General features: G+C 38.3%; 1 protein-coding gene across 1 annotated transcript in view; it reads right to left on the reverse strand.

Annotated features, from left to right (window-relative positions):
* The window catches only part of si:ch211-27e6.1 (serine/threonine-protein kinase H1), a 53,466-nt gene extending 32,051 nt beyond the window's left edge, over positions 1–21,415 (reverse strand). The window contains exon 1 of the mRNA XM_067370281.1: positions 21,188–21,415. Within this exon, the coding sequence (XP_067226382.1) occupies positions 21,188–21,415 (228 nt within the window). The remainder of the gene's footprint in view (positions 1–21,187) is intronic.
* Between the last annotated feature and the right edge of the window lie 350 nt (positions 21,416–21,765).

The raw sequence follows: 21,765 nt of genomic DNA on the forward strand, positions 1-21,765 counted from the left end.
CTCAGTCCCTGTCGAGAGACATGAGGAAAAAATATAACAAAGAGAATAAAATAAACACTGTAGCATTAATAGTAAAAGATCTGTCATTCCACTGAAAGGTTAGTCTGTGGGTAATTTCATAAGTAATTTATGTTGAAATATTACACATTTTCCATAGAACAGGAATGACATTGTGTTTGTCTTTTTCAGAGCTTGACCCCCTGCTGCCCTCATACACTTTTAAAATACAGAAAAGAACCTAGCATTTCTTTCTGTGCTCCACAGAAGAAAGAAAATCAGACAGGTTTGAACACTCTGTGGATTAGAATAATTAGTGCCTTGGTATCCATGAAAACATATATTATCCGTCACAAGAAACATGCACCTTTAAATCGCTAATTACATGGTATTACATCACTGCTTTTGTGGCTAAGCTTGTGATCTCTCTAACGAGAACAAAATGGCTCTGATGGGTGCTCGTGAGTGTGGTCTAACAAGCTTGTTAGATGTGTAATTAGTAGATGTGTTCGGTGTTCCAGTCACACATTATCCTGTGTACAAACACAGGCTGGACCAGTTTCTGTGGAACTGTCTAAAGAGGGTATTTAGAAAGGTGACACGTTGTTCATTAAACAAAAGGTGTCATAGATAGATTTTGAAGACCCCTGCTACAATTTAGTCTGTTTTGTTTAGCCACAAGTTTCCATGAATATAGCTTTTTTATATTTAGGGGTTCTGAAACCCTATTACAATTGTAAGGATTGTTATTATTTTTCTTGTGCCGTAAAACTGATCGTGCAGACCAAACCATAAGTGCTAGAGACTTGAAAGTTGGCCAGATGATAGGTATCAATTTAAGGAGAGGTTGACAGAGTATGACCCAGATTTGCCAATAGGTGGCGCTTACTCCTAAACTGTTTGTCCTAGACTCAAGTGTTTTATATCATTGGAAAGCGGACAGAATGTATATCGCCAGTTTAATTTCCACCTGGAAAAAAATTCTGCCATTTTGAATTTTGTCCAAAACATAAATTTGCAAACTAGTCCTAAATTTTTTGCTTGATTGGAACCAAACCAGTGCAGAAATATTCTCTGGAGTCTGAATATCAAAAGTTATAAAAGTAAAGTTGAAATTTCGATTCACAGTCGATAACGGCGAAATCATACGAAATGAGATATTTTCACCAAACTTTGTACACATCAATCTTTGGTCATAGTAAAAAAAAAATATGTTTTTTTTAAGTTTTTTATAAACTTGAAAACAGCTATATTATATAAACTTCCCTTGGTCTCGTTGACTCGGATGTACGTCATTATTTATGTTGCACAAGTTCCCACTTCTGGTGGAACCTTCCCTGACAGCAACATAGTGTCGGCCCAGATCCGGCCCACATCTGGTCAGTGTGTAATCCACATGTACCAGATGTGGGCCGGATATAAAAAAAAAATTAATATATCATAGAGTTGTTTGTGGTGGGGTAAATGAAACGCGATATGTGGTGACATCATAATCGTGTTGCATTGTGGGTTATGGAGCTGTCTGAAGTGTACATATGAAGTAGACTCAATGCCTCTGTGAAAATCGAGGGAGCGAGGGTCTGTCCATATAAACTTCCCTCGTCCACTTCACAAAGTGGAACGCACTTCAAAATGGTGGCAGGGATTCCCCCGAGGGGAAGTGTTTAGGGACGTTCGCGAGTGCGAAACTGGAGTGGAACGCAGCCTTGGTCCAAGGGGGCATGATAGTCAATGAGGACATTGCTGTATCTCGAAAACATGGCCGCCATCAGCCAATGAAGTTTCAGCACCTATTAGACAAGGTTAACGGAAGTCTATCTGAACGAAACTCAGTGGGCTCATGGGCCTAGAGGTCTGTAAGAATTTTGAAAGAAATCGTCCACTAGTTGTAGCTAACAAGTTTTACAGCTTTGTAATCACGTGGTGTTTCACAGATCCACACAATATTCATATCATTTGATAGATCTCCTCATGCTGAACAACTTTGCCTCAAGAACTGCTGTCAATCAAATTGTTCATTAAATATTCACGATTATGTATGAAACCCACTTTAGTGAACTAGTCCTAGGTTTTTTGCCCGATCTGCATGAAACTGACTCTCTAGATCAATATTCATCAAAAAAAGGTTGACCCTTTGGGTTGCTATAACAGAGTCATTTAGAAAATGGGCATGGCTAAATATACTCAAAAGCCTATAAAGCCTAAACGAAAACTCAGAACTTCATTAAAAATAGGTGAACTCATGCAGCATATGACTAAAGAAGCATAGGTGAACCATAGGTGGCGCTATAACTGTTAAAAAGCTTTAAAAACCATATATTTTCAATGGTAAATTGCCTGTTTTGGTTGAAAAGGGTCTGTTCCTTCTATGATTTAAGTGGTTGCTAAATAAAAATATCTTTTTACACATATGTGCCAAAAGGCCTTAAATGCTTGAACCCCGATAAATGCTGTTTGCAGCTTTTATATATTATATTATTATATTGTATTATATTTATTATATTATGCATTCCCATAGCTCAAACAGTAGAGCATGATGCTTGCAACGCCAAGCTCATGGTTTAATTCGCATTTAATGGAGGAACTATGTAAACCGAAAGCAATGTAGGTCACTTTAGATGAAAGTTGTCATGTAAATATTTTATTTAGTTAATATTACATTATTGGATGCTTAGCAATTCTAATTGTGTCAACACACATTTTTACTCATTTATTTTTTGTATTCGATATGCCAAAAGTCTGGCTATGTGACTCTAAATCTTGACTAGTGTTGGATGTGATTATTCCTAACACATTTAAACATTAAACGCATTCATCCGACACCCCTTTTTCCGCAGACCTGCCCACAAAATTACCATAGCTGAGCATGGAAGCCTTTGTATACTGTCAGCTCAAAAACACATGCTGCAACCACAAGTCATCATTTCAACAGTCCCGTGAGATGGTGAGAAACAGCACTCGTGTTTTTCAGCATTTAGCTCACCCTTGGTTAAAGACCTAAAAAGCCTTGCTGATCTAGTTTTTTTCTTTTTTATGGAGTCTGTTACATCCCTTTCGAGCTTGTTGAGGCTCAGGCAGGGCATGACTACATAATGGTTATGTCATTATGCAGTCATGGCCATATGACATTTAAAGTGTCTCTGCCTGTCAGCCAGTCCCAGTGTGTCTAGCATGAAAACAAGGCAGTAATGTGTATTTATAGAGCTGCGGCCACGCGGAGCGCACAGGGCTGAATAGAGCCGTGTGGCCGATGTGATTGTTTGACCCTCGGTTGAAGGGAAGAGTTGACTGACATCTTGAGGCATTGTATTCACAGTCTAGATCAGCTCTGTGAAGGGCAAGAAGGCCTTTCGCTTTTGACATAAATGTGTTTTCCTTCTCGAGCCGCCAAGACAGCAGCTGACGGTCGGGATTAAGGGTTTCATATAGGTCTGTCTGGTCTGTTACAACCACAGCATAATCTTTATTTCCATTTTGCTGTGTCTCGCTCTTTTGAAAGCTCACTCAGAGCTTGAGAAACTAACCTTTTAAAATGCAAATAAAAGAAAGTAAAAAGGATAATGTGACAGCTGGAAAACACTGCACTAGAAGCTTGTTTTAGTTGGTGGCTTTGTTTTTTTTTTTTTTTTTTTAGGGTTCTGCATCTCTGGTCATTCTCTTCCAAGAAGCTTCTGGAAGAAGAATCAATATTTTATTCATACTTACACAGACAATAACCCTGAGAAAATGCCACAGACAATGGGAACATACAAGAGAAAAGGAATGACAAAGGAGCATTTTAAAATCGGACGAGACAGATATCGGATGAGAGAGTTGAGGTAAAGTGCACTGAGTTTCTATCTCAGCACTTAAAAGGACTCAAAGACATGTTTCATGACTGTTCCTTAAAATCTCAGAAACATAATCAAAAACCACCTTAGAACTTAAAGTTCACTGACATCCATATTTTGGTTCCCACAAAATATTTATTTATTTATTTTTTTAAATGTCATTAATTTTCCTGTTTAATTTTCCTCAGCATGTTTATTTTTTACTTTTTACATTTGATGCTCTCTATAGAACTTGCTGTCAATTGTGAGAAAGGGATGGGATTTAAATGGACTTAATCAGTGGGAAATGAAGTTTTAATATTTCTTTTAATAATTTTTAATATTTTTTTTACTAGTGGGAATAGGATATTATAATTCATTTATTTAGTGAGAATAGCAAAATAAAGTAAAATGTGACATATTATACCCAAAAATTCTTCATACAGTGGACTACCAGTAAAATTGATAAAAAATTGGGACAATTTGACATGACCATGTTTTCCTTAAGTGTTATCTGACATAATTCAGATTAATTTTTTTCTGACAGTTTATCTCTGAGATCTTGTCATATTTTATTACCATAACCATATATATATATTAACTCTTTCCACTCAATTGGCAGAATTTTCCATCATTTATGACACAATGCTCCCCCGCCATTGACGGAAATTTCCGACAATTCATGTTTTCAATAGCTGCGTTTACATGGACCCTAATAATCCAATTGTAATTGGACTACTAGCACAGTCGGAATAAAAATGTAACGTCACATGTAACCACGTCAATCAGAATGAAGTGGCCAAATCCGAATAAAATTTCATTCAGATTGCAAGGAGTGGTTTAAACCATTTCTAATCCGATCAAGAGGACATGTAAACACTTGAGATCGAATTTAAAACCGAAACTGAAAGTACTGTGCACGTGCAATGATGGAGAAATGGTGTAATGACAAATGAGCTGTTGTTGTTGTTATTAAATGAAGTGTTATAAATGACAGTTGTGTCATTCTAAAATTTTCCTTCCACTCATTGTCTGTGAAGTGGTGCAGGGCATTTTCCCACTAGTCCTTGTTTTGGACTCTCAACCACAGATTCCTTGTTCTAGGTGTGGGAAGTGGCGTTTTAACGGCTTATTAAATATAAGCAGCACTGCACAACGATATGCTTGTCTTCTCCTAATTAGGACCTGAAATAGAGTCTGCTCTTTAAAACAAAGAAAAGAAGAAATTTAGGAAAATAGTATGTGCAAACAGTGGAAAACTTTGTATATTCATGCAGTGTGTGCATGTCAAAAAAATAAATTCCGATTTGAAGCTTGTTACATAAACGCGCACAACATCCTGATCACTTTATTTGGTGTTCACGTAAACACTATATTCAGATTCATCAATCAAAATGATTACATTGAAACAAAAGTGTCCATGTAAATGTAGCTACTGTTATATGATGGGGGGCGCTAATACGCATCCTCTGAAAGATCAAAACGCAGATGAAGAAGAAGCAGAAACAAGCGATAGAAGCATTGCTAATCTAATGTGATCATCAAACAATAAACGGCATATCAATCAAAACTGAAATATTAGCCAATGAAATGTCAATCCAGGAAGAGCTATAGGACTGTCTAAGCTTTGGAGGTGTTGATGGACTCGATCTACTACATTTGATGAATTGTTCTGAATCCAAGCCACACAGCTTTTAGTTCAAAATGTTACTTTTTAAATGAAACTCACCCACATTCATGCATTGATAAAAAAGAATGCATGAAGCTAATTTTTTTAAGAAGAGGGTCATTTTTTTTCTTTTGACATATTGTATGTTCAGATATTCAAACAACAAAATATTCTGTGTGAAATATGAAACTAACCCACATTCAAGCGTTGATAAAAAAAGAATGCATGAAGCTATTTTTTTATTTTTTTATTTTTTTTTAAAGAAGAGGCTCCTTTTTTCTTCTTTTTATATATTGTATGTTCAGATAATCAAACAACAAAATATACTGTGTGCCATGAACAACAACAACAACAACAACAAACGCTCACTGGCAGAGAGCACCAGTTATGCATTTATTTATTTAGTTATTTAGTTTTTGGCATAGTGTAACAGTCATTTCTACTCTGAACTCTCCTTGGAGAATCAAAAGCAAAAAGAAAGTAACCACATGTTTGGAAGGACACGAGGGTGAGTAAATCATGACAGTTTTGGTTTTGGTGCTGTTCCTTTAATTTTTCACTTTGCTGTCTTCATCAGCTTTGTGTAATCTTTGTACAGTATAGTACTTTTATTTCTGCATTTGTTTGCCCACAATACAAGCTGTTTTATGTTCTGTGTGTTTCTGTCTGAACTTATATCAAAGGCTTGCAGTTTTTTTGCAGTATTGTTCATTTTGTCCTAGACTTGTGTTTGTGAGTGAATTGTTTAGCGCTCTGGCTCACAGCTTTCCCTGCTGGGTCTTGACACCTCAAGTAATTTTTCTCTTCTGAAACAGTTTTAGACTTCTTGCCATGCCCAGTGGGGTTTATTCTGTTGTGTTTTTCTTCCCATCTCACCGGTTGTGACATACCTACACCTCAAAGATGCATAGTATTAGAAGGACTGCTGTAATCACTGAGATTTTTATCTCACAGGTTTTCACTGAGCATTTCCCCCCTCAGGAATGCCACCTCTGAACCAGAACACAAGTATGTACTGTGTATGTACTCTGTATGTATGCATTTATGTATTTATTATAATAGCTAGCTTTCGCAGCAATACCAGTAGTACCAATTTCCAAGATCCAAACTGACCAAAATAAAGTGCTATTTATTATTTCAGAGCTTCAGTGTAGGACAAGATTTTTAGAATTTAAAGGGATAGTTCACACAAAAATGAAAATTTTCTCATCACCTATTGACCCTCAAGTTGTTCCAAATTTTTTATTTCTTCTGTTGAACACAAAAGAAGATATTTTGAAGAATGTTGGTAACCAGACAGTTGACTGGTAGCCATTGACTTCCATAGAAAGAAAAAAAATACTATGGAAGTTAATGGCAATTATACTGTTAACTGTTTGGTTACCAACATTCATTAAAGCTGCAGTCTGTAACCTTTTTTTTTTTTGAATTAATTTTTAATTTTTTTTTTTTAATTAAAATTAATTTTTGAGCAAGTACATAACCAGACAGTGTTTAAAACTATCTTCTAACCTTAGCCTGATTCACAATGGTAAGCTTGTAATAATGTTTTATAACATCCCAGTCCCAGCTAGGCTATATCACATTGTAGCAGATCATTTATAGCCTTTTCTCACAGTAGCTGGAATAATTAAACTTATCATTTTGATGGCGGATTTTAATCCAGAAAGATCCAAATGACAATCATCAGTGACAACTGGAGATGAATCCCTAGTCAAAAGCAAATGACTTTGGACTGTGGAGTGGCAGAAATTGAAATCTACAGGTAACGCTAATACACGCTAAATCCACATAGTCACGCAATGCTGATTTTGTTAACATTAACATTTTAGATCAAAGTATAGCAATAATAATAATTTGTATGGTTTGAGGTAAGCGATCGTTAGATTTAACCACCTCTGCCAGCGTGATTTATTGTAATGCTTTTTTTCTCATTTGGTCAGAATAAAAGTGGCAGAAATGTTACTTACTTGTTCAGATGACATTTTCCTTATTTTCCAATACTTCCAAGACTAGAATCTGTAATTCTGAACACACCGGTGTGGTGACAGACAGCAAACATTAGATTCATCTGCGCTGAGGAGCCGTGCCGATGTAGTCTGGCTATCACCAGACCAAGCTCAATTTAAAAATAAACATTGGTCTGGGGAGTCTGTATGTATTTCCTACTGCACAAGAGGCGTGATCAACAAGCATTATCACGCAATTGGATAGTCCTTCAACCAATCAGATAAACGATCCGGGTGCGATGCGAAAACTCCAGACAGGTTTACCGTGTCTCAATCAGCATTGAGCGATTTTTGCAGGTCGTGCAAAAAAACATGAAAGTGATCGGTATTTACACCCACTCGAGCAATTTGTTTGCTAACTAAAGAAGTCATTCAGCATCGTCGAGAGGTTAAAAGGCGACTCTGATACTGTTCTGGTTCAGTGTAAATGAACGTGGAATATAGCCGCCCTAAACTACGTCATTGTCATGACAACCAAAAAGAATTCCAGTCAGCTCAGGCGGCGCGAGATTCAAGAAGCAGGGAGACGAAACATATAGAGCAAATAATAAAAATATTGTCTACCATCAAGGGGAATTGAAGTAAAAGAGTCCTGTACTCACATCGTGAAGCAAACCACCAAAATAACAGCAGAGAATCATTGTGCGTCATCAGTCGGCGTTTGTAATCTTCCTATGAAGAGACTGTCGGATCAACGCTCTGCTACATTTCTCTCAGATAAGGTAAATGCTTAACACAATCGGCGTCACTGTGATTGTGCATTGTTATATTGGAGTGACAGTCGTGCGAGAGATGGGTAGATCAGATAGAGTTTAAAAACTGCTTGCCATCACTTCTATATCGTCATTGTGTTATACCCGCCAATAGCGAGCAAGGAGGATAAGCCAGTCTGTGATTGGTTCCCGCAAAAGTGTAACAGATGCAGCAGAAGTGAATGCACGGGTTTCCAGACTGAGTTGCCGAGCGAAATCAAATCGCCGGCAGATCAGGCTGGGTTTACCCAGACTAGTGCCGAAGCACAACCCACATAAAGATAATAACTGCAATTGCAGGTTTCAAACAGAGATGGAGACAAAGAGGCAAAACTTATGGACTGCATCTTTAAACGATTTTCTTTTTTTGTTCAATAGAAGATAGAAACAACTTGAAGATGAGTAAATTATGACAACATTTTTATTTTTGGGTGAACTATCCCTTTAAATTCTCACAAAGTTAAAGGTGCCCAAGAACGTTCTTTCACAAGATGTAATATAAGTCTAAGGTGTCCCCTGAATGTGTCTGTGAAGTTTCAGCTCAAAATACCCCATAGATTTTTTTTTATTAATTTTTTTAACTGCCTATTTTGGGGCATCATTAACAATGCACTTATTTACACTCGGTGCCGCCCCCTTAAATGGCGTGCTCCCTGCCACAGGAGCTCTCGACTATATTACAGCGCATTTACGAAGTTCACACAGCTAATATAACCCTCAAATGGATCTTTACAAGATGTTTGTCATGCATGCTGCATGCATGCTTCGAATTATGTGAGTAAAGTATTTATTTGGATGTTAAAGTTTTATTCTGAGTGAATTTGAGGCTGGGCTCCGTGGCTAACGGCTACACTGTTGGAGAGATTTATAAAGAATGAAGTTGTGTTTATGAATTATACAGACTGCAAGTGTTTAAAAATTAAAATAGCGACGGCTCTCTTGTCTCCGTGAATACAGTAAGAAACAATGGTAACTTTAACCACATTTAACAGTACATTAGCAACATGCTAACGAAACATTTAGAAAGACAATTTACAAATATCACAAAAAATATCATGATATCATGGATTTTGTCAGTTATTATTTGCTCCATCTGCCATTTTTCGCTGTTGTTCTTGCTTACCTAGTCTGATGATTCGGCTGTGCACATCCAGACGTTAACTGGCTGCCCTTTTCTAATGCCTTTTCTAATGTTGGGAACATAATGGGCTGGCATTATGCAAATATTGGGGGCGTACACCCCGACTTTTACTTAATGTTGAGATTCGCCTGTTCTTCGGAGGTCTTTTAAACAAATGAGATTTATATAAGAAGGAGGAAACAATGGAGTTTGAGACTCACTGTATGTCATTTCCATGTACTGAACTCTTGTTATTCAACTATGCCGAGGTAAATTCAATTTTTGAATCTAGGGCACCTTTAAGAATTTAAATAAAGTGCATGTTCCTTATGGTCTACTGTTTTTAATTTTTACTTCTTTGTTCCTTTTTGTAGCTTGGTATTGAAATGACGTATTCATGATTAACTTTGGTGGTTCGGACTCAGACTTTGAGATGGATTTAAGCAGGGGAAAATATCAATAACCAGCTAATTGTGACTTTAATTTCTAGTAACATTTCCAGAATGACACTCTCCTGCAGATAAAATTGTGCTTTACAACTGTTGCAGAGCAGGGTATTTATTATTTCTTCATGACTAATCATAAGCAGAGTTATGAAACTAATAATAGTGTGCCTACAGCCCTTCAGTTTAAAAAAGCCCCTAATTTTCCTTTCCAAATTAAGCTGTTTATTGCCATTTAACTTGAAAACTGTATTTTGCAGTGTTGTTTTTGATGGTGATGATGATAATGAAGAGGCAAATTTGGCTTCCTTGTAGGCTCCCTGCAAGCATATTATTTCCAGGATGTTATTGTTGCCAAGAGTAAAGCTTCAGAGCGGCCAAGCTCGCAAATTACATTTTGTCATATGATTTTTCTGCAATACTGAACCCCGTGGACAAACACTGAAACTTTTTCGTCTGACTTAAGAGCTTGACGAATTGAATTCATATTCCTACTGAATTATAAAGAGGCAATATAAAGGCTTTCATTTCCAAGTGAACCAAAGACTGACAGGCGTTCATTTTTCAGTTACATGATGAGTGTACATTAGACACGTCTGATCACACTCCAGACCACCAGGTTCAGCCCGTCTGCACCAGTTACCCAGCGCTCAAGACAATGATTCAATGCCTGTCTGTCATTTCATTCTTCGTTCGTTCTCTCTGTCTGTCATTCGTTGGTTCTATTTTTCATTTTTTCTTTCCATCTATCGTTTGCTCTTCATAGATCTTTCTATCTTTCGTTCTATGAATTGTTAGTTCATTTGTTCTTTCTTTCAATCTCTCTGTCGTCTTTTTATCTATGGTTCTTGCATCCATCCATCCATCCATCTGTCGTTCTACCTGTCATTCGTTCTATCTTTCTATTGTTCGTTCTATCTTTCTATTGATCGTTCTATCTTTCTATCGTTCGTTCTATCTTTCTATCATTCGTTCTATCTTTTGTTCTATCTTTCTATTGTTCGATCTATCTATCGTTCTTTCATTCGTTCATTCTGTCTTTCTATCGTTCTTTAATTTGTTAATTCTACCTATCATTTGTTTGTTCTATCTTTCTATCATTCATTCGTTCATTCCATCTTTGTATCGCTCTTTCGTTCATTCTATCTTTCTATCATTTGTTCGTTCTATCTTTCTATTGTTCTTTCTATCACATGTTCATTCTCTTTCTATTGTTCATTCATTCTATCTTTCTATCGTTCGTACTATCTTTGTATCATTCGTTCGTTCAGCCTATCTTTTGTTTGTTTTATCTTTCTATCATTCCTTTGTTTATTCTATCTTTATATTGCCTGTTTGTTCATTCTATCATTTGTTCGTTTTATCTATCGTTCGTTCGTTCATTCTATCTTTCTATCATTCGTTCTATCTTTGTATCGTTTGTTCTATCTTTCCATTGTTGGTTCTTTTTCTATCATTCGTTCGTTCATTCTATCTTTCGTTCGATTTATCTTTCTATTGTTATTATTCTTTCTACTGTTTGTTCGTTCTATCTTTTTATAAAATCTATCTATCTTTTAAAATCCATATTTTTGCAAACCTGTCGTTCAACCATTTTGCTCAAGATAATCATTTATTAAGTCCACATGTCATAAAAACAAGAAACTATGCTTCTAACCACAGGTTGATTGCTGTCGTTCCAACCACACAAGTTTGCGATGCAGTTTGCGAATGTTCGTTTGAACTATGGTTTCGGGAAACACCAAATCGTTGAACTATGAAAGTAACGACGGAACTTGCAATGTTAGTTGGCTAACGATGCTTTTAGGAAACACACCCCTGAACACCCAAACTAGTTTTTGAACAAGCCATGTTTAAGCTGGTCACTAAGTGGTTGCTATGGTGTTCTGTGTGGTTACTAAACAGACATAAAAATAGATTTTTTTTTAACATTTCAATTCTCATGAGGAACTTTGAGAGTGGCCACTTTAAGGGTTTCCCTCCTCTAGCATCCGCAGTACTGATTGATTTGCATGGCAAACAGTTGGATCTTGCTCTGTTATTCTCAGCCATTAGATGGTGGAAACACACCATTTCTCAGAGGTCACAAAAGAAACTTCTCAATATTTAGAGTATGCAGAAATGAAAATGGGAAACACGTTGGCACCAACCCACTGACTGTACCGAGCCAAGCAGAATAACAATCACTGTCTGAGCTGAATAAAGAAGAAAATGCGTCTCTGCTACCAGCCACTTTACTGCTGTGCTAAAAAATTGGAATCTTAATCTCTACGCTTTGCCCTTGGAAACACTTTGTTTTTAAGATGAAAATCAAATTGTTGTTTGCCAAAGTTCTTTAACAACTCAGCCAGCTGAAGAACAGTGCGCACGGTCATTGCATCTTAAAACACCTTTTCAGCTGGAAATGCTACTGAGATGGAGATGCATAGAGTTTATGATGATCCTAAAATGAATATAAAATGGCTAGTTCTGACTTTAAATTCTGAGCCGTTTGACACTGTTGTAAAAGGCTGATAAACACACCTGTATCTGTGCATTTTATACTAATGTGGCAAATTGCTTGGCAACCATAAACAGCCTAATTACTTGGCAAAAGCATAGTGTATTCCTATAAGTACTAATGAATGCATCCCTGGTATATTTTATCATATTATTGCTGCGTTTGTTTCAAGCAGACTGTGGCGTACATGTAAACATGTACAGTAATAATTTGATAGGAATACAGTGTAATACAAACCTTAATTTCATTCAGGAATTTTCCCTCAGGAAGTTTTCTCTCAGAACAGAAAGCAAAATTACCATTAAGCTCCAGTTTTAACCAGTTTGGTACAGATTACCCAACATTACATGAACTATATTTACCCAGTGCTGGGTAGGTATGTGAGGGGGGTGCATTGACATTAAAAATGACAAAGCAGTTGAGATATAAAAAAACTACCCAGCACCTGGAAAAATTTAAAAAAAATAACCCAATAAAATGACCCAGCAGGCTGAACCCATCATTTGGGTTAAAAAAAACAACCCAGCATTTTTTAGAGTGTAAGCATAGCCTACCTCGTGTTTAAAAAGTCAAGAAGCTTATCAGTCATTTTTCGTAATAGCCTCTGTGGTTATTTTACTGAAGTTATCAATGCTTTAATGATTTTTTTATAGCTCACAATATCTAGTCAAGTAGACCAATCTCTGGTACCCCACGGAGGGAGGATACCACTTCAGCAGACGCTGTCTCGGGCTGTAGTTGGGGATATTGCCTTTGGTCATAGGTTAGAAACGTGGAAAACATCCATTAAAGGGTCAGCAAACAGATGGCAGTGATGTTTGAAAGTTGTAACAGAAGGTCACTTTGCAGTTCAAGCTCTCTGTCACCCTTCCTATCTGCTTGCCAGGGAAAGTGTGGAGAGTATTCATAACACAAAGGGAGGTAATCGCTCCGCATGTGGGGACCGGCTACAGGGACATGACAGAGAGAATGGGAAGAAACAGACTTGAACCGGGGAGGTCGATTGTTGTGGGTAAACTAATGTAGGTTACTTTTAAAAGAGAAAGTTTAAAATGCTTTTTCATTAGGTTAGCTTGAACAAACTAAAAGGACTTTCATTTTCTGTGTGCAATTGCTTCACCTAGGGTTGTCAAACATGGTACTGCAGTACCGGTAGTAGTGAGCACCGGGTATATTCTGTAGCCGTTGATAGATGCTGCTTTCACACACTGCTTTTCACACGCTCTCTGAGTGTCAAAGGTTTCTATTTACAGTGTTTTTACAAGCATTCAGCATTGTAGCCAATCACAATCATATCTTTTGAGCATGTGAACGAGGAGGAGCTAGTCAGAATTTGCTTAACATCGCTGAAAATGCGAATCTTTTCATTATAACCGACAAAGTGTAAACATAATGTAAATAAGAGATTTATTGCTCCATTGGTTCCAAAATCAATACAGAGAACCGTGAAATTTTACTGATATTATTACCGACTACTGAAATTTTGGTACCGTGACAACCCTAGCTAACACCTGACAAAGAGTTATTATTAGGATTGTAAGTCGATTTTTAATGGAATTTTGATCAAATTAATTGTTTGTTAATTTAATTAATTTAATCAAAAATCAATCAGTATTTGCTGAGATAAGCTTCCAAAAAAAAAAAAATGTATTCAATTTGTGAATATATATATATATATATATATATATATATATATATATATATATATATATATATATATATATATATATATATATATATATATATATATATATATATTATATATAATAATACCATAGCAATACCATATGGTAATAATACCATAGCAACAGCTTTATAATAATATAATGTGACAGTGAGTAAATGATTACAGAATTTTTATTCTTGGGTGAACTGTATGTACTATATTCTTAAAATTATGTAAAATATCAATATGTCTACAGTATTAAGTAGTAAAGAAACACGCAAGGCTAACTGACATCACATCATTGTACATTTAGTCAAAACACCAATATCCTCTGCTGAGCGCCATCTCTTTTTCCCACAGTTTCAGTATTGTTTCAAGTTTAATCATTTGTCTTCATTTGTGGCACTGACATCGCTACAAAAGATGATTAAGTTGTCCTTTTGGATGAGGATACTGAAGAGACTAGTGCACAGAGTAATTACATTGTGCCTTCTCTTTATAGCAGGACAGATTTGATGTATCACACTGTAAAAAATGAGAACAGGAAACTGGGTTTCTGTCACCCCTCATTGGCTGATGGTCTATTTCACACTGAATAGCTCTTACTCAATATACAAACGCAGGTGCATATGGACGGTTTCCGCTTATTATGACCAGACCTGAATTACTGTAGACGTGTGGAAAGCGGCAAGGCCTGTGTAAGAAAATATTAAACCAAGTGGCATCAGCAAGCAAATGCAGTGTAAGCTTTGCTCCGAACTAATTTCACTTTTCGTGGAGCAGTGAGGTTTAACTAGTGCCAAGGTGATTTTTTCCGGTTATGTAGTTTATCACATTTGTTATGAACATGTTCATCAATCATTTGACACAAAGTATCACTAATATATATATATTACATACAGTTGTGCTCAAAAGTTTACATACCCCTTGCAGAATCTGCAAAATGTTAATTATTTTTACAAAATAAGAGGGATCATGCAAAGTGTGTTATTTTTAATTTAGCACTGTGCTGAATAAGATATTTTGCATTAAAAAAGGTTCAAACATTCACTGATGCTCCAGAAGAAAACATCATGCATTAAAGGGTTAGTTCACCCAAAAATTATGTTATAAATGACTCACCCTCATGTCATTCCAAACCTGTAAGACCTCCGTTCATCTTCGGAACACAGTTTAAGATATTTTAGATTTAGTCTGAGAGCTTTCTGTCCCTCCATTGAAAATGTTTGTACGGTATACTGTCCATGTCCAGAAATGTAATAAAAACATCATCAAAGTAGTCCATGTGACATCAGTGGGTTAGTTAGAAGTTTTTGAAGCATCAAAAATACATTTTGGTCCAAAAATAACAAAAACTAAGACTTTATTCAGCATTGTATTCTCTTCCGGGTCTGTTGTCAATCCGCGTTCACGACTCCGCAGTGACGCTGCTGATGTAAGATGCTGCTGACGTGTTATCTGGTGCGCCCAAGCTTCATTTACAGTCTGAGGGAGACACACGCTATATTCAAGCTATTCTACATAGTTTGTATTTTGGTGTTGCTATATTTTTTAAAATGGTGCGCAAGTGTGCATGTCGCAGATTACCTAATTGCCAAAAACAACGACGTAAAAGTGCATTACCAACACCGACAGATGAAAGGATTCAATGGAATCAATTCAATGGAATCAATTCAATTGAAATAGTAATTTTAGTGGATATATGTACAGTATATATATGTTATGAAATTTTTGATACTGCTTACAAACATTCTTCCAAATATCTTTCTTTGTGTATAGCAGAACAAAGACATTTATACAGGTTTGGAACTACTTGAGGGTGAGTAAATGATGACAGAATTTTCATTTTCGGGTGAACTATCCCTTTAAGAACTGTTTAAGAACATTTTCGGGTGAACTATCCCTTTAAGAACTGTTCACTAAAAGGTTCTTGGGGAACCAAAAATTGTTATTTTATGGCATCGCTGCAGGAACTCTCTTTTGGGACCAGTCTGCTTCGGTCCAGAGACACGATAGCACAGAGCGGATCTGGAAGTTGACACATACCACAAAACGTATTGGACATTCAGACACATTTGAATTCTGTATTTTAAAGTGATATGGAGGAGACTAGGAGGAAACTGCAGCTTTACTGAGCTCAACGGCTCTGTCCAAGCTGAGATATAAATTAAACACTATTGGCTTTTTAAAAAAATAGCAGGAGCTGTTTGATATGTCCTGCCCAGTGGAAATTACGTGGAAACACATTGAATAATGCTGCGTGTGAGTAAGTGTCCAAAAACCTTTTAGGCATATTATATTTATTTTGGTGTATTACTAGTATAAACCTTCTACTGTAGCCAGGTTTAATTATGTATTTTTGAGACAGAGAGTTTGTACTGTGGGTTGCTAACTTGGATGGTCAATGAGCACAAAGGACATTTAGACACTACATTGTCCTACGGGTCTCATTATCTGTGGCTAGCTAGAGTTATTAGTTCACATTTTTCTGAACACACACTGGTGTGTCAACTAGACACAAATGTATTCTAAGCAGAGGAGAGGTCTGGCGCTTGCAGTGGTAAACTCCTCTGGAAGGTGAAGTCATTACTCGACTGCCTTAGGGCCACATTGGCCCTATTCGTGTATTCCTAACTTGACTGGGAAAAAAGTGAAATAAATAAATAATAGTCAGCAAAATAAAAGAGTCATTTTCTCTCATCATCTGCACCATTACCGGTCCATTCTGTGATGGAGGAAGGGAGGTACCGGTAGGGGTGTGTGCATGTTGTGTATGTTTATGGAAATAGCTTAAGGTTCTACTCAGCCATGCATTATCAGGCTCATTTAGAAAATGACAGAGTTTCAATTTACCAAGCAGACCTAATAACAGACCTTAGTGCATTGCCATGACAACATATCCGGAATCAATGAGCCTGACCTTGTTGGATGGAAATGGGTTGAAGGAATATATTGTGCTTGTGAAGCGACGAGTTCAAGTTCTGTAGCACAAGCTCTTAAAGTTCCACATCTCGCTGATTAGGTCAATCAAAGAACATTTTTCTATATCTGCTAAAAACTACCTGGCTACCTGGAAAAATGTCTTAACTGGTTTTAGGTGGGCAATGCTGGTCTGTTATTTGGGCAACTTGGTTAGAGTTCATATTAAATCAAAATTGGCCTTTTACTGGTAGCTAGAAAGTTCTAACTGGTCATTCTAAATGGTCAGAACAGTTCACTAGCTTGGCTTGTTTTTTTTCTCTCTCTTAGCAAGCTTAAAGATATTTGGTCTGGTGTCACCTTTGAAAATGTCGTGAACATTGCTCTGAAATGAAAAACGTATACATTGTCATTAGCAGTGTCGTGTATTAAATAAAATGAAACATGTTGTAATGTCTCACTGATGACAAAACAGAAGATGTCGCTTTGATCAAAACAATAACAAAGCAGCATTAACCCCATAAATGCTGAAGAAAAGGACAGAACAGCAAATCACAACTAACTTTTCAATTTGACTGCGACGCCACTGTATAAATACTCAGTACATATCAAACGTTCTGTAACAGAGAAAGCAATAGTGAAACATGGTAAAAACACTGTTACTCACACTTGTGTGTTGCGACATTGCTGTCAGATCCAATGTAGTTGGCACTGAATCATGATTTATTTTCAGTCTCTCTGAAAAGCCTGTGTTGAATTGTGTCTTGTGCAGTAAAATGAAGTTAACAAATGAGCAGTTTCTTACTGACACAGTCTTACTGGAACTTCATTAAAAATGAAGTTCATCTATGCTTTCTTGATGTTAGGATCACAAGGATGGCAATGCAAAGCAATGCAATGTTTTTACACAACTTGGCACTTCAAAACTTCTTGTAATCCCCAGAAGCATCTAAAAAACTTTCTGTTTAACACTTTTTAAACTATAATCACTGGCCAGTTTATAAAGTTTATTGTAAACCCTAACACTCAAAATAATTAATTGGTTTGAGTAGGACAAACTTAAATTAAACATCTGTTCAGTCAAGTTAACTTTTATGAGTATTTAGCACTTTCTTTTTCTTTCAAGTTCACAGAACTGATATATTTTAAGTAAACTGAACTGTTTCATTGTTTTGAGTTTTATGAACTAATTTCTTTTATTTTAGATGAACTTAAAATTAACTGAAACTGGGCTGGGATTTCTATTTCCCAGCGTGCTTTGTCCACGGCACTCGAAAGGGAGAGTAAATGCTAAAATCAATTGTTATATAATGTTTTTTTTTTTTGCAAGATTAATGTTAAGTGGGAGATTTAGAAGTGTTTTGTTATGTTAATTTAGAAGAATTCGATGTCGTATAAAGACGCTAGGAGATGCAGCATCTCGTTCCCTGTTCTTAGGGAACTATGGTTACATGTGTAACCTGAGACGTTTTGGATTTGGATTTATATAGCTGTACTCATTCAGCAAGTGTTATACCATGCTATTGTTAACATGTTAGCAAATTAGCAAGTTAGCATTTTCTTAATTAGCTTGTTATTGCTAAGTTTACACTAATAATATGTTTATATTGAAGTTACATGATAATTTTAAGTTAGTGTAGTGCACTTAAACATTTCAAGTTAAGGATAATTAAAATGTATGAGTGCAAAACAAAACGATTCTGCTTACTTAACTTAAACTTTAAATTTCTTAACTTATTCTGGTTTACAGTGTTGTAATAAACTATTTAATATAGATTATAATATAAATGTTGTTTATAAAGTTTTAAATATGGATATTTTTCTTACAAAAAAACATTGCTTCATTTCAGAAGGCATTTATTAACCCACTGGAGTATGGATTATGTTTATGGTGGGCGGATGCGCTTTTTGGAACTTCGAAAACTCTGGGAAGAGCTAGGATATTTTTTAATATAACTCCAGTTGTTTTTAGCTGAAAGAAGAGAGTCATATACATCTATGATGACTTGAGGGTGAGTAAATTATGGGTAGTGTAAAGTATGGGTAACTATCTCTTTAATCCTACTACAACCTGCAAATAACCCAGTTTTTTTTGTTGTTTTTCAGCAGGGATTCCAGAGTCCTGGCAGCCCCAGTGGTTCAACTGAGGATTTCCATGGCCCCAATTCAACACTAAACAACAGACACTGCTTTGCATCCATTTGCTGAAACTAAAAGGCATTTTTAAATAAATGGCCTGATTTAGCATTTAATCAACTTACGACAGTCATTAAAGGAAAGGAGTGGCACACACTGTATACTAATGATACTATAGTGTATGCTTATGGGGCATATGCATTAGCATAGTATTGCTAATGATTTTTATTAACCACAACCATAGTTCTCAAACATAGATCATACAAATTATTAATGTAACACTATAAAAAAAATCAATACAGGATCACTTTCAAACAACACAAGAAAATATTGTAGAAATAATCAATCAAATTCAAAGTCACAGTTTAGCTCACATGCACACGTCCATGGGAAAGATATGATATGGATATGAGATTAACAGATAGGCAGACAGACCTCTAAAGTAAACTGAGCACAGAGTTTGGATTGATGTAAGCAATGTCTTGTAAAAGCTCATTACATTTCTGCCTTGAGTGTTTGAGCACGTTGTGGGTGGAACACTAGTGGAATGAATGGAGCTTAGCGGTATCGCCTGCTTGTCAAACGTCACTGGTCTTCTCCAAACATGCATCATTGTGCCTGATATTAAGCTTGGGAATCGATGGAAATGCGTCAAATGCTGACACACGCGCACACGTTCGCCCCCACAGCATCCTTTGACTCAACGGCCTGTGTGCCAAACAGAAACACCAGATATTAAAATATAATCATGTCATTTGTTTGGCTTTTGAGGCAGAGCACTGGTGCATATCAAATAAAGAGAGAAGCGGTGTCAGCTCATGAGACCCAGGTGTTTTCTTAATTATTAAATCTTTATGCATCCGTCCATCCAAAAACAAATCTCTGCATATGGTTTTAAGCGCTGGTTAAATATTGTTAAAGGGTTAGTTCACCCAAAAATGAAAATTCTGTCATTTATTACTCACCCTTGTGTTGTTCCACATCCGTAAGACCTTCGTTCATCTTCAGAACACAAATTAAGATCTTTTTGATGAAGTATGAGAGGTTTCTGTCCCTCCATAGAGATCCAATGCAACTACCATTCCAAGATCCAGAAAGGTAGGAAAAACATAATTAAAGCACTCCATGCTTTGTGAAGCTGTCATGAACACTCGCATATCTGCGTTGAGTTGATGCTCGACACTCATGCGTCGTGATGCTCTCGCGCGTTGCAGATCAATATTTTTGTAAGTAAAGTGGTAAATTATGGTCAAACCCAGCGTCCCGCCCCAATGCCTTTCTTCCAGGAAGTACACGATGAGGTGACCAGGTCTTGGCAAGCTCCGTATAGGGCTCGTACAGGGCCTGGTCCCTCGTCCGCCTTCACCTCCCTGGACGGCGGGGAAGCCAGGGGATACGCGAGGATCCCGCCAGTTGAGCGGTCTGTTGCGATGCAGTTGTGTCCAACGGCCGCTGGCTGGCGCGGTGAGCCGCGTCTCCCGTCCCGGGCCTGTAAATTCTCAGCCGGTCTGACTGAGAAAGCTTACAGTGCCTGTGGGCAGGCTGCCTCAGCCCTGCACGCGATGGCCCTTTTGCAGGTCTTTCAGGAAAAAGCGCTGTCGCAGATGCCCCAGGAAGGTCCTGACCAACAGCGGCTTGGGGAGCTGCGCGCTGCCACTGACCTTGGCCTCCGGGCAACGAAGGTGACAGCGCGTTCTGTTGGCCAGGCGATGTCTACTCTGGTAGTCCAGCAACGCCACCTCTGGCTGACCTTGGTAGACATGAGGGAGACCGACAAACATCGGTTCCTGGATTCCCCCGTGTCTCCGGTCGGCCTTTTCGGCGACGCGGTGGAGAGCTGTGCCCAACAGTTCTCCGCTGCACAGAAGCAGGCTGAGGCTATCAGACATGTCATGCCACGGCGGTCCGCTGCTGCCTCCACCCTGCCGCCCGTGGCTCAGCCCGCTCGTCGCCGAGTGCGCCCGCCTGCGTCTTCCTCCGCCCCTGCTAAGTCGGCAAAGCAGCAGCCTACACCAGCCAAACAGCAGGGTGCCGGTCGCGGACGTGGTGCCCAGCCCGTCTCTGCCAAGCCAGGTGGCAAGCGGTCGGGGAAAACTCGGCCCCGAGACGGGCGACCTGGAGCGGAAGTTTCCTGCCCTTTGGGAGAGTATTCCATCTGCTCTCCCACCCCCGGAGGAGGGCCTGGGGGATTTTGTGCTATCTGTCCATCTACCGCCGCTGGCTCTCCGGAGTCCAGCGGTACCCACTTTGCCACAAAAAGAGCAGTTTCCTCAAACTCCAGGTCACAAGAGGGCGCGTTTGCCAGTGTGCCAGGCCCCGCCTCACCACTCGCAACCCCCTCCCATTCCGCCAGTAGGCGGCAGTGTGATGGCGCAGACCGCATCCCGTGCGCCATCTCCCATTCGCACTGCTGCCTCGCAGAGTCCGACCTCACTCCGGGCCGCTCCCATGCCGTCCGAGTCGGGTCCCTCTCTGCCTTGCTGCCCCACCCCCGGTGCGTCTGTGGCGCCTTTGGTCCCGCTGGCTCGGAGTCTGGAGGCGTGGATCACGCTTCCCAGCCCGTCCCGCTGGCCCATTCGCACCATCAGACTCGGCTATGCGATTCAGTTCGCCCGGCGTCCCCCGGTTTTCAGGGGTGTCCACTTCACTCAAGTGTCGTTGGACAGTGCACCTGTTCTCCGGGCGGAGATTGCTGTCCTACTGGCGAAGGATGCAATCGAGCCGGTCCCTCCAGCCGATATGAAG

Source organism: Chanodichthys erythropterus, chromosome 19, assembly GCF_024489055.1.
Source record: "Chanodichthys erythropterus isolate Z2021 chromosome 19, ASM2448905v1, whole genome shotgun sequence".
NCBI classification, from domain to species: domain Eukaryota; kingdom Metazoa; phylum Chordata; class Actinopteri; order Cypriniformes; family Xenocyprididae; genus Chanodichthys; species Chanodichthys erythropterus.